This window comes from Pimephales promelas, chromosome 15 (assembly GCF_988280905.1).
Source record: "Pimephales promelas chromosome 15, fPimPro1.hap1.1, whole genome shotgun sequence".
Taxonomy (NCBI): domain Eukaryota; kingdom Metazoa; phylum Chordata; class Actinopteri; order Cypriniformes; family Leuciscidae; genus Pimephales; species Pimephales promelas.
Window position 1 is genome coordinate 10,434,494 of NC_142783.1, and position 22,209 is coordinate 10,456,702.

The 22,209-nt window shown below is 38.4% G+C and overlaps 1 protein-coding gene across 3 annotated transcripts; it reads right to left on the bottom strand.

The window, feature by feature from the left end:
• Positions 1–90: 90 nt before the first annotated feature.
• gckr (glucokinase (hexokinase 4) regulator) lies at positions 91–21,726 on the bottom strand. Of its 3 annotated transcripts, none has more exons than XM_089120100.1 (19): positions 21,590–21,726; positions 21,270–21,422; positions 21,100–21,168; positions 18,103–18,171; positions 17,919–17,992; positions 17,770–17,836; positions 16,445–16,498; positions 13,986–14,080; positions 13,760–13,865; positions 13,495–13,613; positions 7,108–7,206; positions 6,849–6,946; positions 6,636–6,712; positions 6,306–6,402; positions 5,998–6,095; positions 2,998–3,078; positions 2,766–2,915; positions 2,339–2,473; positions 91–328 (listed from the first exon to the last, which is right to left on the bottom strand). In XM_089120100.1, the coding sequence occupies exons 1-19, from the start codon at positions 21,602–21,604 to the stop codon at positions 173–175; spliced, it is 1,812 nt and encodes a 603-aa protein (XP_088976226.1). In that variant the 5' UTR covers positions 21,605–21,726; the 3' UTR covers positions 91–172. The 3 variants fall into 3 exon arrangements, with proteins under 3 accessions (XP_088976226.1, XP_088976225.1, XP_088976227.1); XM_089120099.1 differs by having other exon boundaries at positions 21,270–21,425; XM_089120101.1 differs by lacking the exon at positions 16,445–16,498 and having other exon boundaries at positions 21,270–21,425.
• Between the last annotated feature and the right edge of the window lie 483 nt (positions 21,727–22,209).

Here is a 22,209-nt window from a genome sequence, read left to right on the forward strand (position 1 = left end):
AAATGGCCTTTCATTGTGAGAATGCATCATTTCGAATCACAGGATAAAGTAAACAATTTTGTAGGTAAACCTCACAGAAAAGAATCTGGGTCATAATTCTTTTCGTTTATTATTAAATTTGCACATTTTCAAAGAATGAATGAAACCAATACATTATTGTAATATTTCTGCATCATTTTATGGTGTGTTCAGTCCACAGTGCTCTTGTTTTTGATGAGTTGAGGCAGGCGCTCACTGCATCTCGAATTACAGGATGACGGTCCAAATGACGCTGTGCCTCAGCATGAGTGCAGCCACTCTGGATCATCACCAGTGCAGTCGGGACCACCTGCCAGTGCAGGACATATCAGGTATAACAGTTAAATCTGCCTTTATAAATAACACATTGCTTTTATAATAATAATATGTTCTCCAATCATTTCATATGCAAAGACAACTAAGCCATTCGGAGCAAAAGAGTAAACAATGTGGTGCCATCAAACCTCTGCTCTACTCAACCAGTGGTGTGTGTTTGGGGCGGGGCTGGTTTTTTTGGCTGGCAATAGTATTTGGGAAACCTGTTTGAAAACAATTCTTCACATTTTTTGCAACTCTGCATGGTGACTCTGGCTTTAATCTTTAATCACTCGATGTCACCATGTTGATGTCTTGTTGGTTTTGTTCCCAGACAACAGTAAAGGTATTTATCCTGGCAGCAACAGAGTGTCGGCTCAAATCCGGCCCACATCTGGTACACATGGATTCCACTGTACTTTATACCAGTGATCTCAAACTCAATTCCTGGAGGGCCACAGCTGCACAGTTTTGCTCAAACCCTAATCAAACACACCAGATCCAGATCCATTGAGCTAATCAAGGTCTTCAGGATTACTAGAAACCTCCTTACAGGTTTGAGTTGGAGCTTAACTGTGAAAAATTTCTTCAAGGCCAGTGAAATGACTGAAAAAATCCTAATTTGAGTGTCGGACACCTTTGACCCATTCCAAAGATTTACGTTGTCAGCACACATTACTAATCTAGCGGTGAACAATTAACCCCTGCAAGTTCATTAATACACAGAAAAAAATAGTTTGTCGTGATAAATCAAAATCTGAAAAATTTAAGCAAATGTTTCAGATTTTGATTTATCACGACAAACAATTTTTTGCTCTGGAATGGTTTTCCTTCTCTGATGACGTCGGTTTGACAGCTTGGGTTGAGTATCCTTAAAGGGATAGTTCACCCAAAAATGAAAATTAACCCATGATATACTCACCCTCAATTCATCCTAGTGGTACAATACATGACATTCTTCTTTCGGAGTTATATTAAAAAAAATGTCCTTGCTCTTCCAAGCTTTATAATGACTTTTCTTACACAAACGCATTGCTTCACTTCAGAAGGCCTTTCTTAACCCTCTGGAGCCATTTGGAGCACGTTTATGATGGATAGATGCACTTTTATGGTTTTCAAAAAAGAAACACCAATTCACTGCCATAGACCTTATTCAGAGCAGCGCCATGACAGGTGTGAAAGTGAGGCAGTGAGGGATAGACTTACCACGTTTCCATAGGCATCCGCTGTAAAAAGCTGAATAAAGCTCCTAGATTACTTACAATTTTCCACAACTTACATTGTCAGGAGTTTTTTGTCATCTAAAGTTTCTTGGAAAGATATTTTAACAGTGTTTCATGAGCAGAACAAAACGAAAACACATTAAATAACAGTACAGCCCATTGAAGAGATGCATGTCTATCCCTCACAGCCTCGCTTACATTCTCATCAAAAATCAAAGATGGCGCTGCCGTGAATAAGGCGTATTATACTGTATGTGTTGTCTTCTTGTCTTGTTGATACGACAGATAGGCTAAAACTGAATTGCCCTACGGGTATAAATAAAGTTGTTTGAATTGAATTGAATTGAACTACTGTAAATTATAAAGCTTGGAAGAGCCAAGAACTCCGACTGTATTTTTCTGAAAGAAGAATGTCATATGGATGATTTGAGGGAGAGTAAATCATGGGCTAATTTTCATTTTTGGGTCAACTATCCCTTTAACCACTCCCCTCCAACCGTCAGTCTGCTATGAGCAAGAGATGGAGGTGCGCTATCGCTATAAAGTAAAACCCCACCCTCTATTCAATATTCTGTTTTACTTGGAAATACGTCACAACACTGGACTTTAACGTTAACAAATGTTAACTAATATAGAACTTTATTGTAAAATGTTACCTATTCTTTGTTTGTGTGAAAAAAACACCTTTAAAAGAAAGTGTTGGGCTATGTAACCTTTTTTTTTAATCTTAAAAATTTCTGTCTGCCTTTAAAGATGTCCAAGATAAATAAACCAGTTCTTACTCGCTCCCGTGTGTTAGCTGCATCTGTGTGTGTGTGGACATCTGCTGCTGTCATGTCTTCAGTCAGGTCATCTGTGCTGTAGATGGCTCTCAGTAGAGCACTTTCACACTGGGTTTTGGAGCAGCCTGTGAACCGCTGACAGTGATGGTATATAATTAAATGACCTTGCAGAAAGCACACAAAGGGCTCATATTACAGTTCCAGCTCAAATACTTTTCACAATTGAAAGACAGACAAATGATCTGAAGAAAATATGATTGGTTTTTGGCCATGCATAACTCTTTGCAACAATGTCAGGGTATTGGTGTGTGGTTACCAAGGTATTTCCTTGGTATTAGTTTTAGCATTTTTAGCATTGTGGTTGCTAGGGCATGATATATAATTTCTAAGTATAAAGAGAGCAGTACAGAAAATGCATTACTGATACCTGTAATATGTTGATCGCTCTCCTGTACAACTTGCTGTTAGTTACTCTGAGATCTATCATGTAATTCATGTAGACTTTTCCCTTCAGTACATGAGCTCCTGTGCTGATTGCATTAAGACACAATTTGGTTGAAAGCTCCCAGTGCTGTCTCTGTAAATTAAAGAAGGATTGAAATCTTTACTTAAACAGTTAGGTTTATACAATGGAAGTATGTGAACTAAATATTACTTACAATTACAACTGAGTTGTCTTTCGCTGAAGAAAAAGGCCATGTGATATTCAGGACTGTTTCAAACATGTGGCAAACTGTTTCCTGAAACAATAAATGTAAGTACATGTCAAACAAGCAAATTAATTGTATTAAAAGGGCAAAAAAAAGGGGGTAAAAAAAGGCTGGCAGTTGTACATACAGTTGCATTTCAGCCACCATAACCAAAGCTCACAAAGCGAGACGTTTACAGTGGGTGTAAATACATGCAGATTCATTTTTAATTAGTTGTATTTACTGACTAAAAAATGATTGTGATTTTAACAGTAACAGACTGTAAAAATGCTACAGTGAAAAAACTGTTAATTAGTTTACAGAACCTTTCCTTACTATATACGGTAGCCTAAATAACTGTGATAGATCTAATGGTACATTTCATGTAATTTTACTGTAAAATACCATTCAGTTTACAGTTTTTAAAAGTGAAAATGAACAACTCAGTGTATAATTTACAGTGAAAACCCATAAATTGACATTCCCACAATTCCCTGCATGTGTGACAATTCACATTTGATGTAATTTTGTTAAAATAACTGTTTTTTTTTTCATAGTTTGCTTAGTCTTTTAGTCTAATCAGTTATGTACATTAGGGTTTTATGTGACCCTAATGTTGTTTAATGTTGTTAAATTAATGTTTATTGCCTTTTTTAAAATGTCATGTGTGTTACCATGATGGTGTTTAATGTTTGAGTGAAAGAAACTGGAAGAGCTGCATGTGATAAGCTTTGACTTATCATGTGTCCCTCATTGCTGTGATTTTTGTTTGTAAGTGTATTACTATGGTCCAAAACAGATATTAATACTCAAAAGGTTGATAATGTCAGGGATGTCTGAAGGAAGGACCCAAGAGCGATAGCAGATTAATAATGTCTTCAATATAACCAAGGAATGCACCACGTAGGGCTTGCAACTGAAAGTCTCTCAATTAGAGAAGAAAACAATAGAGATGACACCCTGGGCTGGGCTGGCAGGTCCCAGAGAGACGACGGAGGAGAAAAGGTGAGGCACAGCAACAGCCATCAGGAAATCAGGTAAGGCATCTCTTGTCTTCAATGGCAGGATAACTGGGCGGAATATAACTTTAGCCTACGCACAGTTAGGGTTGCCAACAGAACAGGACTCACCAAACAAGACAGGACTAGATCAATCAGACATGAACATTACCATAGATTATAATCTGGCGAAGGAGAGGTGGAGATAGACGATACACGTCCACACTCCCGTTTTTCCCGGGGTTCTAAACTATCGTAATTTGCATGGCCCAAATCAGACCAATATGTTTGTCTAATGTTGACCAGTTGCCAGATCTTGTATTAAATGCATTATATTCACACAATACACACACCATCTACAATTTCAACCCATCTGTCATCCCAACTTGGCAACCTATACCCCAGTTGCGCAGTCCAGGATACCAGGATCATGACAGATAACTTAAAGCAGCCCTATGTAAGATTGTGGCCAAGACTGGTACTGCAATCACTTTCAAATTACTGTAGAGCGGTGTATCCCCTCCCCCTCCCCCCCCGACCCAAGGTTGCCAGATAGGCTGCAGGATCCAACATTTGTTTTCATCTGGGTTTGTATCTGCAGCTGTGGTAACTAGCAGCCCATTCTCACCCCCAAGGCGTCACTTAACTGACGCCTTGGGAAGCATTTGGACATGCTTCAATATCTGACGCTTTAGGCGCCCTTTAGCATCAGTAAGATGACGCCCTAGGATCGCGTGTACCCTACCCCCACCCCACACCTAAACCTAACCGCGTCCTCTAACTGACGCTTTCCTTTAGCGTCAGTTAGATGACGCCGTAGGATCACGTCATGTACTGTAAGTGACGCTAAAGGGCGCCTAAAACGTCAAATATTGAAGCATGGTCAAATGTGACGCCTTGGGGTGAGAATGCGTTGTAACTAGAGCAGAGCAGGCAACCCAGATGCTGCAACACTACAGACTTTGTGATTGGTAGATCGGTGGAGGGTGGAGCTTCAGACCAAAACACAACATGACAACATCAACATCAGTTGAGGGTTTGCAACTTCACTTTTTAAATGACAATATCCTGGCTGGACGACTGTTGTCAGTGATATAAGTATTGGAAATGAACATGATTTCTTAATGTCTAGTGATATATCAGGGCCATTTTATGATTATTTGAAATACATTTCTTACATACAGCTCCTTTAACATTATATCAGATAATGAAATACGGTTTATTTCTGTAAATTTTAAGTTAAGTCTGTAAAACCTTGCTATCGCAAAGTCTTGCTACTGTATTTTACACCTTAAACGTCGTATATACGTCAGGGGTGAAAATAGAGTCATCCATTTTTGGTGTTTTGGATCCACTACAGAATGATGGAGAACAATTAAATACAAAATAGGTTGTAGGCTCTACCCCCCTAGGTTTGGGCTAAGCCCCGAATGTTTAAATCATCTGGCTCCGCCCCTGAGGGTGTCAAAATGACTTGCAAGGTGCAAAATATGTTGGATTAATAACTGACCATTTTCTGTTGTGGTGTAAAAGTAAGGATAGTGCCTCATGCAGGACAACGCACCATGTTGAGGTTCTAGAGACTCCAGCAGCTTCAAATACCTGTTTGCTGCTCAACAGTGCCTTTTTTTTGCCCTTTTTATACAATTCTTCAAAAAAAATTTGACAGAAACTTTCCTTAGTAGGCTAAGCCTTTATCTGATCGAGTTCTTCTGTGTTCTATGTCACAAACAAATCTTTTGACACTTCGATAATTTATATTCAGTTTTCAAAAAATATTAGTTGTTTGCTTCCTTTATTATATATAGAAATTTATTTGCACTGTAAAATAAAATGCAAAGTCCTGCTTGCAAAAATTACCTGATTACATAAATTGCCCTTAAGCATGTTTAAGAACTGTAGTGGAAGGGGATTTTGTAAAGAGGTGAGTTTTTTGCTACAGGCACAATTCTAGCTCACTCATTTTACTCACGGGAATGGTGAATTTCTCAAGGTCATGAGCAATTGCATGCAAATTAGATGTCCTTTGCCTTAGTTGATTTGCCAGCGCCATCACCTCATGTAGGTCATCTCGAGAGAGAGAGAGAGAGAGAGAGAGAGAGAGAGAGAGAGAGAGAGAGAGAGAGAGAGAGAGAGAGAGAGAGAGAGAGAGAGAGAGAGAGAGAGAGAGAGAGAGAGACAATAAAATATATTGAAAACATAATCAAGGAACTGCTCATATTCTAATTTGTCCATAATTGTCGAATGCATTTAAATCGTAATTGATTCATGTTTGCTCACCATTTACTGTAAACAGAAATAAGATCATGTCATTTTGACTCAGGCTATGTAAGATGGTGTCCACAAAATCCTTGTGACCAATTATGAATTCTGGTCCCTAAAAATAGTTGTTATTATATTAATAAATGTTAAATGTTAAATTAAATTCATATAATATATTTCCAATGGTGTCCGATTACTACAATTGTTTCACCTTTAAAGGGTTTTGCAATATGCATGGAAAAATGCATACAAGTTTGAAACAACATGAGAAAGAGTAAATCATGACAAATTGTTCATTTTTGCACAACTTATCCCTTTAAGTTGTTTTATCAATTGCTTTGAGCTCACCAAACATGATAGATCTCCTTCTTTGTTTTTCATTTCGCTGAAACCGTTGTTCATGAAACCTCTGATGTCACCAAAATCTGAAAAATTAAATGTGGTTCTGCGTTAAAACATTTTCCAATAAAAGTATGCTTGCGCTGTTATTAATTTGCCCATTTGTCAAATTAACAAATTGAAATAGCGTATCGTATAATAAAATGACACTGTAAACAGCACCTGCTCCATATGTTGGGATACATTCACTGGCATCAGTCATTCCTATAATGCCAAGAGTTTTCCATCCGAGATAGTACACATGTGCTTTCATTTGAAGGCTGTTGAAACATTTAAAGAAATCATAAGTGAGCCTTTCATTTTGATGAAACCTTCATTATTGATATAAAAGCTCCACTTTTCACTACATGCACCTGAAGTTTAGCCTGTTCATGTACATGGGAAAACTCCAAGGTTTAAAGCAGTGAAATGTTAGTTCTACCTCTCTCCTGCTTTGTGAATAAGGGCTGCAAGTTCATCACTGTGTGAGTAAGTAGTGTCATAAACCATCTCACTCGCTGTGATCCAGGCAGACATGTATCTAATGAGGGGAATGTATACACAAACACACACACATTAATATATACAATATATTATAGCATAATGTTATATGCTTAAAATGTGCAATACACACAAAGCAATTTCACTTACTCAGTTCAGTTAGTGCCTTACATTTTTTAAGTATAATCAAATTGACTGTACAAGTTATTTCAACTTAAATTATATTATACTGACAAACCCCTTAAAGTGCCCCTATGCTATTTTAAAGGTTCCTAGGTTCACATGCACCAAAGGTCAAAACACACTTTCATTTTCTCTCTCTCTCTTTCTCTCTGTCATGATTCTGCCTTTGTGTCCTTTATTTTCTCTAGTCTTGAGGCAGGATCATGACAGAATCATGTTTTGTGTACAAGTGCATGGCCTATTGTTTGGGCCATGTGCTTATGGTGTCACGTTATGTTACCCCGCCCCCTTGTTATCCTCGTCTTGTCATTATTGCCTAGTTAGCGTCACCTGTTCCCCTCCTTAGTTTCTCCCCATTTAATCCCCTTGTGTTTGCTGTCCTGTGCTGGTTTATTGTCAAACTTTGTTTCAGACATTGTGTGAGTGTACTTGTGAGCAGCTTGTCAAGAATTCTGTCTAGAGAAGTTGTGATCTTGTATTAGCTGTTTGTTCTTGTGTAGTTTATTGTCAAGTTTTCCCCCTCGTCGGTTTTGTTTTCCTGTTTTTTTGTCATCAATAAACCTTTTGTTCTCATTCTCATCCCAAGGCGTCGTCTAACTGACGCCTTGGGAGGCATTTTGACCATGCTTTAATATCAGATGCTTTAGGCACCCTTTAGCGTCAGTTAGATTACGCTTTCCTAGTGGTCTAACCCTAACCCTACCCCAGACCTAAACCTACCCGTGTCATCTAACTGATGCTAAAGGTAAAGCGTCAGTTAGATGACGCCCTAGGATGGGATCATCTAACTAACTGAAGCTAAAGGGTGCCTAAAGCGTCGGATATTGAAGCATGGTCAAAATTGTCAGTTAGATGATGCCTTGGGATGAGAATGCGTTGTTTGTTCTACAAACTGTCTGCTATTGGGTTCACCCTGAAATTCATGACAGAATGAACCGCCAAAGAAGAACCCAGCAGACAGTATGTCCTTTCCTGGCAAGCGACATCCGGACCCCCTTCATCAATGCTGGTTATCACTCCCCTCAACTAGAAGAGCGTCTAACCTTCCACATACTCACCCCAGGGTGAGTGGATCCTGTTGAACTACGCTCAGGTTTATGATTGTCTCTCCCGGGAGGAGTCAGAGGCGGCATCCTAGATCAACCCGGTCTCATCCCAAGACGTCATATAACTGACGTTTTGGGACGTCTTTTGACCATATGTCAATATTCGCCTTTTTAGGGCCCCCTTAAACGTCGGTAGATGAGGTTATGGGATCCTAACTCTACCCCATACCTAAACCTAACCCTAAACCTAACCCGTCACCTAACTGACGCTAAAGGTAAAGCGTCAGTTGTATGACGGCCCGGGATCGCCATCTACCGACGTTTAAGGGGGCCCTAAAAAGGCGGATATTGACGTATGGTCAAAATACGTCCGAAAACATCAGTTATATGACTTTTTGGGATGAGACTGTGTTACCTAGATCTTTGCCTTCTGCCTGCCTACCAATAATTTCTAAGGGTCGTATGATAGGCGTTGTGACTCTTGGGGACCAGGCTATGTCCACCACGACTCCCGAGACACACGCTGATCTCAGTGGCAAACGAGGGAGACGGATTTCTTGGGAATCTCATTCGGAATCATCCTCGGAGTCAACGCTGCCTGAGTCTGCCCTTACAGCACCAGTTACATATAACTGACGTCTTGGGACGTCTTTTGATCATACTACCCTCGACTACTCACGATACTATCTCACGACCAATTCGTACGAATTCGTACGAGTGATTAAAAAGTGGCTAATTCGTACTAATTCGTACGACCACACAACCCACGTGATGGTTAGGTTTAGGGGCGGGGTCAGGGGTAGGTCATTCGTACGAATTCGAATTGGCCAATTCGTAAAATATGTACGATTAAGCAAAATCGTACTAATTTGTACGATTGAGGTCGTATGAATTGCTACGAATTAGCCACCTCGTAAAAATCGTACAAATTCCCGTGAGATGGGGTTGGATCATACGTCAACATCCGCCTTTTTAGGGTACCCTTAAACGTCGGTTAGATTACGTTATCGGATCCTAACCCTACCCCAGACCTAAACCTACCCCTAATCCTACCCCGTCACCTAACTGACGTTAAAGGTAAAGCGTCAGTTGTATGACGGCCCGGGATCGTCAACTAACCGACGTTTAAGGGGGCCCTAAAAAGGCGAATGTTGACGTATGGTCAAAAGACGTCCCAAGACGTCAGTTATATGACGACTTCGGATGAGACTGTGTTACCAGTTACGGTTCCCGCGGAGCATCTCCAACCAGCCACTAGTCCAGCCATGTCTTCCGCTTGGCGACCTTGGAGAAAGAGAAGAAGGGGAGCACCCCATCCTTCGTCTCTGTCTGTCACAGAGCCCGCTGCTGCAAGCGCTGCTCCCGAGTCTGTTGCCGGGAGCGCTGTTGCAGAATCAGCTGCTGTGAGAGCTGCGGCCAATCAAGCTGCAGAAGCAGTCCTGCAATCGGTTTCTGCTCGTAAAAGAATGCCTGTTGTCATTGCTTCCGAGACTCTAGCTGACTATCTTACTAGTCTTGCCAAGATCCTTGAAGTGCCTGTCAAACCTGTCAAGTCTTGTCCCGAGCCTACTGTGTCAGTGAGCGCTGCACCCAAGGCCTGCCACAGAGATCGCTGTTCCAACGCCAGCCGCAGAGTTTGCTTTTCCTGAGGCAGCTGCACGGATTGCTCTTTCTAAGTTGGTTGCTGAGGACTCTACTCCCGAGTCAGATTTTAGAAGCGCTACTTCCAAGTTGGACGTGAGTAGCGCTGGTTCTGGTTCGACTGCAGAACTCTTTGGCCCCGTCCACGTTTTACCTGCATATTAGAATTTATCTCCGTCCACACTAAAACGACTGAAAACGTGGATCACGTGACCATTCACCAACACTGGGCATGCGCGCGCCGGTGTAAACAGTGGTTGGCGAATCAGGGAAAGATACGTCATGACTGATGACACCCAATCATAGAGCCGAGCGTGAGCCTCTGCGTCATCGTTTGTAAACTCCTCCGTTTTGTCTCGTCCACACTAAAACGCCCTCCGGAGATTCAAAACACAAAACGCAGCTGCAGCGTTTCTAAACTTCTCAGTTTTAGGTCTTCGTTTTTCCCATTTTAGTGTGGACGGGAGGTGCAAACGTAGCAAAAGGTCTCCGTTTTTAAACGAAAACGCAGTAGTGTGGACGGGGCCTTTGTCCCCGTTCCAGCTTCGCAGCCTGCTGCAGCATCGCCTCTCTTCTCCCCATGGCCACCTTCCACACCCCCTGTCATGTTTTCTGCAGTTCCCCAGGTCACCCCCATCGCTTCTCAGCCCCGGACTGTTTCCCCCAAGGCCTTGAGTGTTCCTGCCCAAGCCTGCCCAGATTTCTCATCCCCAGCCCTCATGCTGTGGAATCCAGACCCCCATTAAGACCTTGTGAAACTCCTCGAGTTCTATTATTTTTTATTTCACAACAACCCTGCTATTGTTTTCCCATGTTTGCCTTTATTATTGTTTGTCGTTCTTTATTGGTTTGTGCCTTTGTCTCAGTCTGTCATGTCCCGTGTTTGCCGGTTCATTGTCAAACTTTGTTTTATACATTGTGTGAGTGTACCTGTGAGTACCTTGTCAAGTGTTATGTCTAGCGAAGTTGTGATCTTGTATTAGCTGTTTGTTCTTGTGTAGTTTATTGTCAAGTTTATGTCTAAAGTCATTATTATTTGTATCTGTTTTCTCGTGGGTTTTGTTTTCCTTTTTTTTGTTTTCCTTTTTGTTCACCTGTTCACCCTGATATTCAGGACACACTCTCTCTCTCTCTCTCTCTCTCTCTCTCTCTCTCTCTCTCTCTCTCTCTCTCTCTATACTATATATATATATTTATATATTCAAGGCTTGCACCTTGGAGATCCTATTTCAAGGTTTACGTTCTCGAGCTTCCAGGTACTGTTGTTGTGCGACTTAGCGGGCTGGAGTGTTTTAAGGGTTTTAAGTTAATAACTAATGATCTTTGCAATGGAAGTGAATCAATCAAAACTAACTTTAGCTGGACGATAACTTTATCTTAGAGCTGCTGTAGTAAAGCCAAAACAATCTCTGTTCCTTTAATTTCCTTTTATCACTGTAAAGCTGCTTTGAAACAGTCTATATTGTTAAAAGCACTATGTAAATGATATACATTGCACATCACCACATTTTTCAATGATTCTCAAATGACTCGTTAGATGAGTCAGTCTCTCTAAACTCCTCCTTTCCACGAGCCGGCTCTGATTGGTCAGTAGACCCAGTTTGTAACAGTTCTGAAAGAATGTTACATTCCTTGTGCTGTAATTCAACTCCCCGCCTCAAGGGGGAGCTATAGAGATTTCTTTGGGTAGGGCTATCCTTTTAAGAGAGACAAGTAAGAGTGTTTAGACAGGTGTTGGCATGGCTTTGAGTGTTTGCTCAACTGAGCCGTATGCAAGAAATCCTATTTTGAGGAATCTTTTTGGTTCAACAGCTCAATGTAAGTTGTATATATTTTGTAATTCGATTGTTTATTATCAATGTTTTTTTTTGCATATTTTGATTTGTATTTGCCTGTTTGTTTAGAGGGTTCTCTGTTGACTTCATTCAATATGGACACTTCATCTGGACTATGTTGTGCTCTGGTTCTACACCTTTGTTGATTACGAGGACTGATGCTTTATGATTTAAACACTTTCTGTTGGACTTCTACTCCGGGACTTCTAATGAACTTTTGGAATATTGGAACACTCACTTCTAACAAGAGCTACTTGTGATGTGATGATTTGCTGACAATTTTGATGTTGTGTTTATCTACACAGTTTGGGTTTTTCACAAAACCATAAATTTACTTAACTCTACTCTTGGATGAATGGATCCCCTTCATTTAAGTATGTGACCAAACAAGAGAGTGTTGCAAGTTTGTTACAATTGGTCTACCTCAGAGCTCGTCTGAAGGTATGTGACCATACCATAAATTAAGCGTAGCGTCAGTTCTAGCAGATGACATTAGTCAAGCTTGCATCAGCTGACTTTTAGCTGATCCACATCTATCTATAGGAATATGAGCTTCTTCGGTAATATTAGCCGCTATCGTTTCTCAGGAGCTAATTACCCTCCTCCATCCCCAGCTCCTCCTCTAGTCAGTCAGCATTTGCAAGACATTCTGATTCCCCTTTGAATCAGAACAAATTCTCGAAATATGTTGTATTTTAAAATCTTGAATTAATGCAATACATTCATGTTGGTTCTGTTCTGTTTACCCTAAGGGCGGTTATTGCTGCTCTCCCTGCTCTTATCCATGCTAGGCTGCATGGATGCACAGGGAGTTCTTGCCCAGACCAGAACCAGACCGCCAATCCAAACTGTATGCTAATTGTCAATTCATTGTCAATCGTATTTGACCATAGTGGTCCTGACAGAACTGAACTTCAGCTCAGGAGTCTTCCTCAGTCCTCAGTGATTGTAATGATGACGTTGATTTTTATCAATTCGAGCACAAGTCCGATGATGAAACTTTGGAAAAGAACTAGTTATTCATCCCGAACCTTCATCGCAAAGCAGAACCTTTCTCAGTGATACGCTCCAAGGTGAATGTATCGTTGTGATTGAAGTGATGTTGTGACAGAAATGTATTAATTTGTTAGAGGAGAATGCATCAAAACATGCACCCTCAATGTAATGTGGGTGTCACCCGGTGGCTATTTTTGGTAAAGCGGAAAAAAAACCCACAGTTTAGTTAGACATGTCTTTGATTTTATAGCATTTTTAGAGTAGATATTATTTTAGAGTATATTTCAGTTTAAATTTTAAAATGTTTAGTGAAGCACATTTGCTTTATAGTAAACCTAAACTTTTTTTTTACACTTTTTTTAACTTGAGTAATAATATAATGAGTGTCTTCTTTAAAAAAAACAACAAAAAAAAAACAAAAAAAAAACGTATGTATTGTAAAGCATTCGTGAATTGCAACTGTCGCATTTTCATGTCTATGCTCAAAAAGGGGTGAAACTAAAATTGAAAGCAAAATGTGTATATATATATATACACACACACACAACAAATAATACTACATATTTTAATATTTTAAATATGTTTGTCTAAATTAAATTAAAACGTAACAGCAAATTGAAAACATACTCAGGTGTCATCGTCTTGTCTCTAAATGCAGCTTCATGTCCGGCCAGAAGAACATTTTCCAGAATGATTTTTGTTGCACTGCCCCCTTTCATCCTGGACGATCCGCTGATGGCCTCAGCCTAAAGAGAAACCAGAGGTTCTTCAACCACGACAACAGCATCATTACTGCTCATGACGGGTCAGAGCTCCTTAAACAGCAGTAAGAACATTGATATTTATTGTTTATGTGTCATTTAAATGATTATGTCAATGCATTTTCTCAAACCCCCAACACAGGATTTAGCACGTATGCTTTTTTATGTCTCTGCTCTGCAGCCATCCTCTCTGCAACATCTTTAAAGTGAAATGAACAGTCCTGCATTTGCTCACTCCTGTAAGGATAAGGATAGCATGAGTGTTAGCAATCTGTTGTTGTTTTTGATAGAAAAAAATGTTAATTATAAGTTTGTAATAAACAGAGAGGGATTTGTTTTTGCCTTGATTAGCCTTACCTCGCCATATGTACGGGGTTGAATCCTAGAAGCACTGGGGTGAAGATGTCTAAGTGGTTCAGACAAAAATCCAGTTGCCCAGCAACAAATGGTGCCTTTGAAATAGAAGAGCATCATGAAGCACACTCACAGGTTACCTGCAGGTTTCTTTGATATGAAATATGAAATATGATTATAGGGTTGGGTGTTTAGCGATTCCGATTCTGATTATCAAGTCCAATTCCTAGTTTTGATTCCAATAAGTTAAAAAATCATTCACATTAAGTCTTTTTTGCAAAACATTTAGTTGCAGCTGATTTCCATGAACACAAACAAGCTAAAGAACTTAGAACTTTTCCACAAGGAACGTTTGCCTATGGTTTTAAACAAAAATAGCACAGAAAAAAAAATTATTAACTACCGGTAATATACATTTCAAGCATTACTAAAGGACAAGTAAACGGTGATGAAATAAGAACAAATAAACAAGGCAGAAATAGCACAAACAAATGTACTGTAATAAACAGTGTTTTTTGGATTTGTAGGTACACTGTAAAAAATGAATATGTTTTATCTAATCAATAAAATTGTGGCAACAGATTACAAGCAACATTATTAATTAAATTTAACAAATTAGAATTGAGTAATAATTAATCAAATTATTCCTTTGATTAAACTGAAAAGAATAAAAGTTAATCATTTAAACTGAGTAAAGTTTACACCCAAAAATATCTCACTAACAGACAGATGTCAAAGATTAATTGAGAACTCTTTATTTTATATTGCCAACATTGAAGACACCTGATGTTAACAAGCAGAATCACGGAAGGAGAAAACCGGCATTTTAAAACAAACACTGATCACCATAATGGTGACTTCAATTTTTTTTTTTTTTTTGTAAGTTTTACTCATTTTAAATGGTTAACTTTTAAGGAATTAATTTGATTAATTATTACTCAATTCTAATTTGTTAAATGTAATTAATAATATTGCTTGTAATCTGTTGCCACATTTTTTTTTTTGATTAGATAAAGCATATTCATTTTTACAGTGTATAGGTCTAGGCCTATTCGAGTAAAGAAACTGCAATTCACCTTTGGCTAAGCCACGCCCTAGAATGTAGATTGACCAATCACAGCGCATCCAAGAACGAGCTCCCACAGAGGTCGGACACTTTTTCACAGCGCTCCATTGACTTTCAACAGGCGTCTCATACTTTTGGTCTCGGCAGGCTATTACATCCAAAATATGGTTAAACGTTGTGCCTCGTGTATTTGTAACACAGATACGCGTTTCCCAGAGAGGTTGGAGGGGGGTGTCCGTTTTTTCCCTTCCCAAAACCGAAGTAAAATCCTGACAAGTGTCGTCTTTGGATTAAACTATGTGGATGTCCTCAGTCAGCTAAACCCTGCAAAGATCAACAAGCACATCTTTTTTTACTTCTAACCTTACTGTGAAGTTATACTTCTTAGACCGTTTTATAATGTTTTAAGTTATGATTTCGGTTCTCATACCGGTTGTTGATACGCAATAAATACAACGTTATACTCCTGTAGTCCGTTTGCTTTGTAATAACGATTATAGAAGTGAATAGAGACCTACCCAGCTTTGCAAGAACAGTGTTGCTCCCTGATATTGTTAGTCCCAGCCTCCGTCTCGATTAGTAGGAAATGTGGTGGTGCATTTTTTGACTGTGACCAGTAACGTTATGCTTTTGCCTCTATTTTGAATGCCTTGTTGTTTCTTGCGTTTCATCTGTATGTCTTGAATATAGCCTTCAAACGCATATCCCTTTTGCCTACTTCTATCAGACACTTTATTTGCTGCTTTATAAAAGTTTGATAACATTTCAGCAGGAAGAGCTGTCACAGCATAAGCCATGCAGAGCGCAGATAAAGTTTGACGGATGTAGCAACAGTAACTAAGGGGGTGCGGGGCTTAGCCAAAGGTGAATTGAATATAAAATAACACTGCACTTTATAAATAAAATATACATTACAAATATAGTATCAAAAGCTGTTCAGTCGAGAACAGATCATTTTCAGTCAAGAGCAGAGAACCTCCCCTTCGGGCTGTCTCATCGTTGGAAAACGAAACCGTCTCAGACTCAGTACAGAAGTGAAATTAAATAGAGCGGAAGTACGAATTATGATGTAGTCAGTCATGCTACGAATCGAGCCAAACTCATCCAAAAACTGTCCCGATGCCGGGGACTCATCGTGTTGAGGAATGAGAGGATTGCGGGTACTGGCCCAGTCGCAGCTCTCACCACTGAGGCGTTTCACCCAGAGGACAGGAGTCAGGCTAGGTACTCTCAGCGAGAGCCGTGACCAACTGTATCTTTATTGTTATCATTAGTTCTCGCTAATAGTTGGTGTAAACTATCGGGTTTTAAGTTATAATTCATTCAATGAATCTACAAATGGGGAGATTTCTATTGTCTTTTGAGATCTATAGGTTTGAGAAAACAGACTTCATACCGACATGCCACAGGATATTCCAATGAACAGCACATCCTTCTTTCCTGCACAAACCTGTTTAGAGAATTTAGAACATTTCCAGAAGTTAAGTATGTTTAATTGTGTCATAACTATTGTTTTTGTTAAGGCAAGCATCACTATTAGTATCATAATTCAAATACAAAAACAAATTATTTAATAAAAGTAACGTTACCTCACTTACAGTACTTTTCTAATCCATTAGATTGATTTTCAACAGATAGTGATCAACGGGTAAAAAAAATGAAGACTTATATTGAAGGAGGGATGGAGGTTATCCATTTTGACAATGAAACTGTGAAAGAATAGCCTGTTGTTCTCACCACAGGGAAACTGATTTATTACACTCTCAAAAAAACCTTTGTCCATTTCAGGTGCTAATATGTACATTTTAAGTGTTAATATGTACATTTTAGGTGCTAATATGTACATTTTAGGTGCTAATATGTCAATTTCATGAGCTAAATATGTCAATTTTAGGTGTTAATATGTACATTTTAGGTGGTAGTATGTCAATTTTGAATCTGATTTATTACACTCTCAAAAAAACCTTTGTCCATTTCAGGTGCTAATATGTACATTTGAGGTGCTAATATGTACATTTTAAGTGTTAATATGTACATTTTAGGTGCTAATATGTACATTTGAGGTGCTAATATGTACATTTTAAGTGTTAATATGTCCATTTCAGGTGCCAATATGTACATTTGAGGTGCTAATATGTACATTTTAAGTGTTAATATGTACATTTTAGGTGCTAATATGTCAATTTCATGAGATAAATATGTCAATTTTAGGTGTTAATATGTACATTTTAGGTGGTAGTATATCAATTTTAGGTGTTAATATGTACATTTTAGGTGATGATATGTCCATTTCATGAGCTAATATGTCCATTTTAGGTGCTAATATGTACATTTTAGGTGGTAATATGTCAATTTTAGGTGATAATATGTACATTTTAGGTGTTAATATGTACATTTTAGGTGGTAGTATGTCAATTTTAGGTGTTAATATGTCCATTTCATGAGCTAATATGTCCATTTTAGGTGCTAATATGTACATTTTAGGAGGTAATATGACACTTTTAGGTGGTAATATGTACATTTTAGGTGATAATATGTCCATTTCATGAGCTAATGTACATTTGATGTGCTAATATGTACCACTAAGGTACCAATATGTAGCCTTTGGATACAAAAGTGTACCTTTTGAAAAGGTATGCCCCAGTGACAGCTTTTTTTTCTGAGAGTGTATGGTAAAGCTGCATTGCACTGTTTGTGTTCGCTCTCTGCTCCTGCGCTCACCTTCTCCAGCATGCGAGCGCCGAGCCCCGGGTCGTCCTCTGGAGCCTCCCGTGATGTCAGCAGGGCCCTTTAAAAACAGAGAGCTGAAATACTGCAGTGTCATGCTGGAGTCTCATCTTATGCATCAAACAGACAGACTGTTTATTCACCTGTCACCTCCAGCTATGATGTACGAACAGATCTGTTTCTGTCTCTGGGCCTTCAACATCTCATTAAAGGACGACTGAGGTGATAGAAAATAGAAATTGATTATGATGAATATAAAGTGTAATTTAACGCTTTTGTGAGTAAAATGTCAGATCAATAAATCTTTCTTAAACTCTAGATCTATACCACCAAAAGAAATGCAATACGGCCTGATGTTCCACAACCACTTAATACAATCAAACTTTCCTCCTGGTCCTGCAAAGACAAATCAGTTATGATGTTTTAATATTGTTAAAGAACGTTTCTTAAATTAGTAAAAAGAATAATAAAAAAAAATGAAAAATAAAAATGTGAAATATGTACAGTGCCTAATGAAAGTATTTGTACCCCTTCATTTTTCACATTTTATGTTACTGCCTTATGTTAAACTGCTTTAAATGTCGTTTTTTGCACATCAATTTACACTCAATATCACATAATGAAGAAAAAAAAAACACGATTTGAGACAAATTTGCCAATAAAAACTGAAACTGAAACAAGTACATTGCATAAGTATTATTTTCAGGTTTCTCCAGAGATGTTTCCCCATGTTTGGGTTCAAGCCCAGACTCTGGCTGGGTCACTCAAGAACATTAAAGGAGTAGTTCACTTTTTTAAAAAAAAAAAACTTTTGCTGATATTTTACTCACCCCCATGTCATCCAAGATGTCCATGTCTTTCTTTCTTCAGTCGAAAAGAAATTAAGGTTTTTGATGAAAACATTCCAGCATTTTTCTCCATATTATATGCATTTTAATGGAACCAAACGGTGCAAGGTCCAAAAGACACTTTCAGTGCAAACATCAAACTGTTCAAAGGGCTTTAAACGATTCCAGACAATGAATAAGGGTCTAATCAAGCGAAATGATCGCTCATTAAAAAAAAAAAGTTTAAGTTTTATTAGCTCAAACGCTCACCTTGCTCTGTTCTGTGACACACGTTCGTGACTCTCCTGTTCGAACTCGTACATCAAAGTGAACGAATCTTTTTTCGAGTCATTTGGTTCATTCAACGAACGAAATGAACGAATTGACTCGGACCTCTTCTGTTCGAACTCGTACATCAAAATGAACAAATCTTTTTTCAAGTCATTTGGTTCATTCAATGAACGAAATGAAAGAATTGACTCGTAAAAAGATTTGTTCATTTTGATGAATGAGTTCGAACAGGGGAGTCACGAACGTGCATCACAGAACAGACCAAGGCGAGCATTTGAGCTTATAAAATTTAAACTTTGTTTTTTTTTATAAGCAATCGTTTCACTTGATCAGACTCTTATTCATCGTCTGGAATCGTTTAAAGCCCTTTGAACAGTTTGCAGTTTGTACTGAAACTGTCTTTTGGACGTTGAATGCATTATATGGAGAAAAAATCCTGGAATGTTTTCATCAAAAACCTTAATTTCTTTTCGACTGAAGAAAGAAAGACATGGACATCTTGGATGACATGGGGGTGAGTAAATTATCAGCAAAAGTTTTTTTTAAAGTGAACTACTCCTTTAACAGAGTTGTCCAGAAGCCTATATTGTCTTAGCTGTGTGCTTAGGGTCATTGTCCTGTTAGAAGGTGAACCTTCTGCCCAGTTCTGAGTGCTCTGGACCAGGTCTTCACTTAGGATGCCTCCATAGTTTACTGTGTTGAGCTTTTCTTCTACCCTGACAAGCCCCCCCAGTCGCTGCCGCTGAAAAACACACATGATGTTGCTACCACCACTGTTGGGATGGTGTTGTGCAGGTGATGAGCAGTGCCTGGTTTCCTCCATACATGATGCTTGGAACTGAGCTTCATCAGAACTTTAGGTGCTCATTTGCAAATTTCCAGTGGGTTTTCATGTCTTCTCTGAGTAGAGTCAAGCCAAGGAGTGTTACAGTGATGTCCTTCTGTAAGTTTCTCCCATCTAAGATCATGGAGTTCAACCAGAGTTACCATCAGCTTCTTGGTCACCACTCCAAAGCACTTCTCCATCGATTGCTCAGTTTGCAATATGTCTATTTGCTCGGCTCTAGGAAGAGTTCTAGTTATTCCAAACCTCTTCTATCGCGGATTATGGGGGGGAGACCTGCTTCTGTGAACCTTCAATACAGCAGATTCGTTTTTTTGTAGTCTTCCCCAGATCTGTCTTGACACCATCTTGTCTCTGAGCTCTATAGGCAGTTATTTTGACCTCATGGCTTGGTTTTTGCTCTGATAGCCTATATATTTTCAGCTGTTAGACCTTTTATTGAGAGGTGTGTGCCTTTCCAAATCATACTCATTCAATTAAAATTGCCACAGATTACCGGTAACTCCACTCAAAGTAACATCTCAAAGATGATCCGGTGAAATTGGAGCTAAATTTCAAGTGTCCCAGGAAAGGGTATCAATACTTATGCAATATAATTATTTCACTTTTTTATTTTTAATGAATTTGCAAAGTTATCACAAATCCATTTTCAGCTTTGACGCCATGGTGTATGGAGTGCAGAGATGTAGAAAATGTAAAGCAGGTTTTAGGATATATTGTGAAAAAAAATTAAGGGGTGCAAATACTTTTGCAAGGCACTTATTCGCTTTAACTAATCAAAAAAAAATTGTGGCAACAGATTACAAGCAATATAATTCAATTTAACAATAGAATTGAGTAATAATTAATCAAATTAATTCCTTAAAAGTTAACCATTTAAAATAAGTAAAACATACAAAAAAAGTACATTTAAGTCACCATTATGGTGCTCAGTGTTTGTTTTAGGTTTGTTTTAAAATGATGGTTTTCTCCTTCAGTGATTCTGCTTGTTAACATCAGGTGTCTTCAGTGTTGGCAATTTAAAATAAAGAGTTCTTAATTAATCTTTGACATCTTTCTGTTATTCAGATATTTTAGTTAAATTGTTTGGTGTAAACTTTACTCATTTTAGATGGTTAACTTTTAAGGAATAATTTGATTAATTATTACTCAATTCTAATTTGTTGAAATTAATTAATAATATTGTTTGTAATCTATTGCCACAATTTTATTGATTAGATAAAACATTCATTTTTACAGTGAGTGTACTGTATACTAGTGCGGGCTAATGATTAATCGCATCCGAAATACAAGTTTACGTTTACACAATATATGTGTGTTGTTTATATAAATACAAACACAAAAAAAGAAATAAATACTGACCCTCAGAATCATTTCAACCCTCTTTGCAACATCCACCATCGTTTGGATGACAGGTACACTATACAGTGTCTAAACAACAAAATGCACAGGTCAGCATTCAATAATCTTGTCAGGAGCGTAACGACTTAAGAAAACACAATTCCACCCTGTTTACACCCAATAGGCCAAACCTGATAAAAAGGCTCATGATTTATTTTTTTCTCAAAAATCTCGGCGTCACATCGTTTCAGTATTTGCACCATCTGTTTGCTGTGCGCTCTGTCAATATCTCTGCTGATGAGGTTGCTTTTCTCCGTCACAGGTAGTGAGAGCTCGTAACACGACTGCTGTGTTAGACAAAAAAAACGAGCACTTAAGATTACCAGCATTACTCAAGAGCTCCTATAATTACATTTAGGCTGACAAGAGAAGAAGATTTGTTGGTCTATTACCAGCTAAAGGACATTGAAATGAAAGCACTGGCAGTTAACAGTGTTCAGTTTTTACTCACCTTCAAGTGATCCATATTTATCAGACAGTATGAGGACTTTTCAGGGCAAACAATGCACAGTGTAAAAGCATGAAATTCAATGCACTGAGAGGAAAAGACTGAGAGGAAAAGCCCATAAAGAGAACAAAGTGAGCATAACAAAGTTCACCAAATGAACTTTGACTCATCAGCTGTAAAAAACAAAAAAAAAAAAAAAACTCTATAAGACGGGCATTGACACATAGCAGATTTTTTTTTTTTTTTTTTTTTTTTTTTTGATTAGCCTGCATATAATGATCAGTAGACAAGGAAGTTTTCTATTCTATTCTATTCAATTCTACACTCTAAAAAATGCTGGGTTGTTTTAACCCAATTTTGGGTCAAATATGGACAAACCCGAAATGTTGGGTTAAAAATGTAATGTAAAAATTTAACCCAACGGCTGGGTTAGTCCATATTTGACCCAAAGTTGGGTTAAAACAACCCAGCATTTTTTAGAGTGTATTCTATTCTGTTATATTCAATGTGTATGGGTATTTCATGTTTATTTTAATTGCTCATAACCTTCTTTTTTTCCCTAAATATTTTATTCATTTTAGGATTTTTATTCACATTTTTGGTTGTGTATTCTTAATCATATA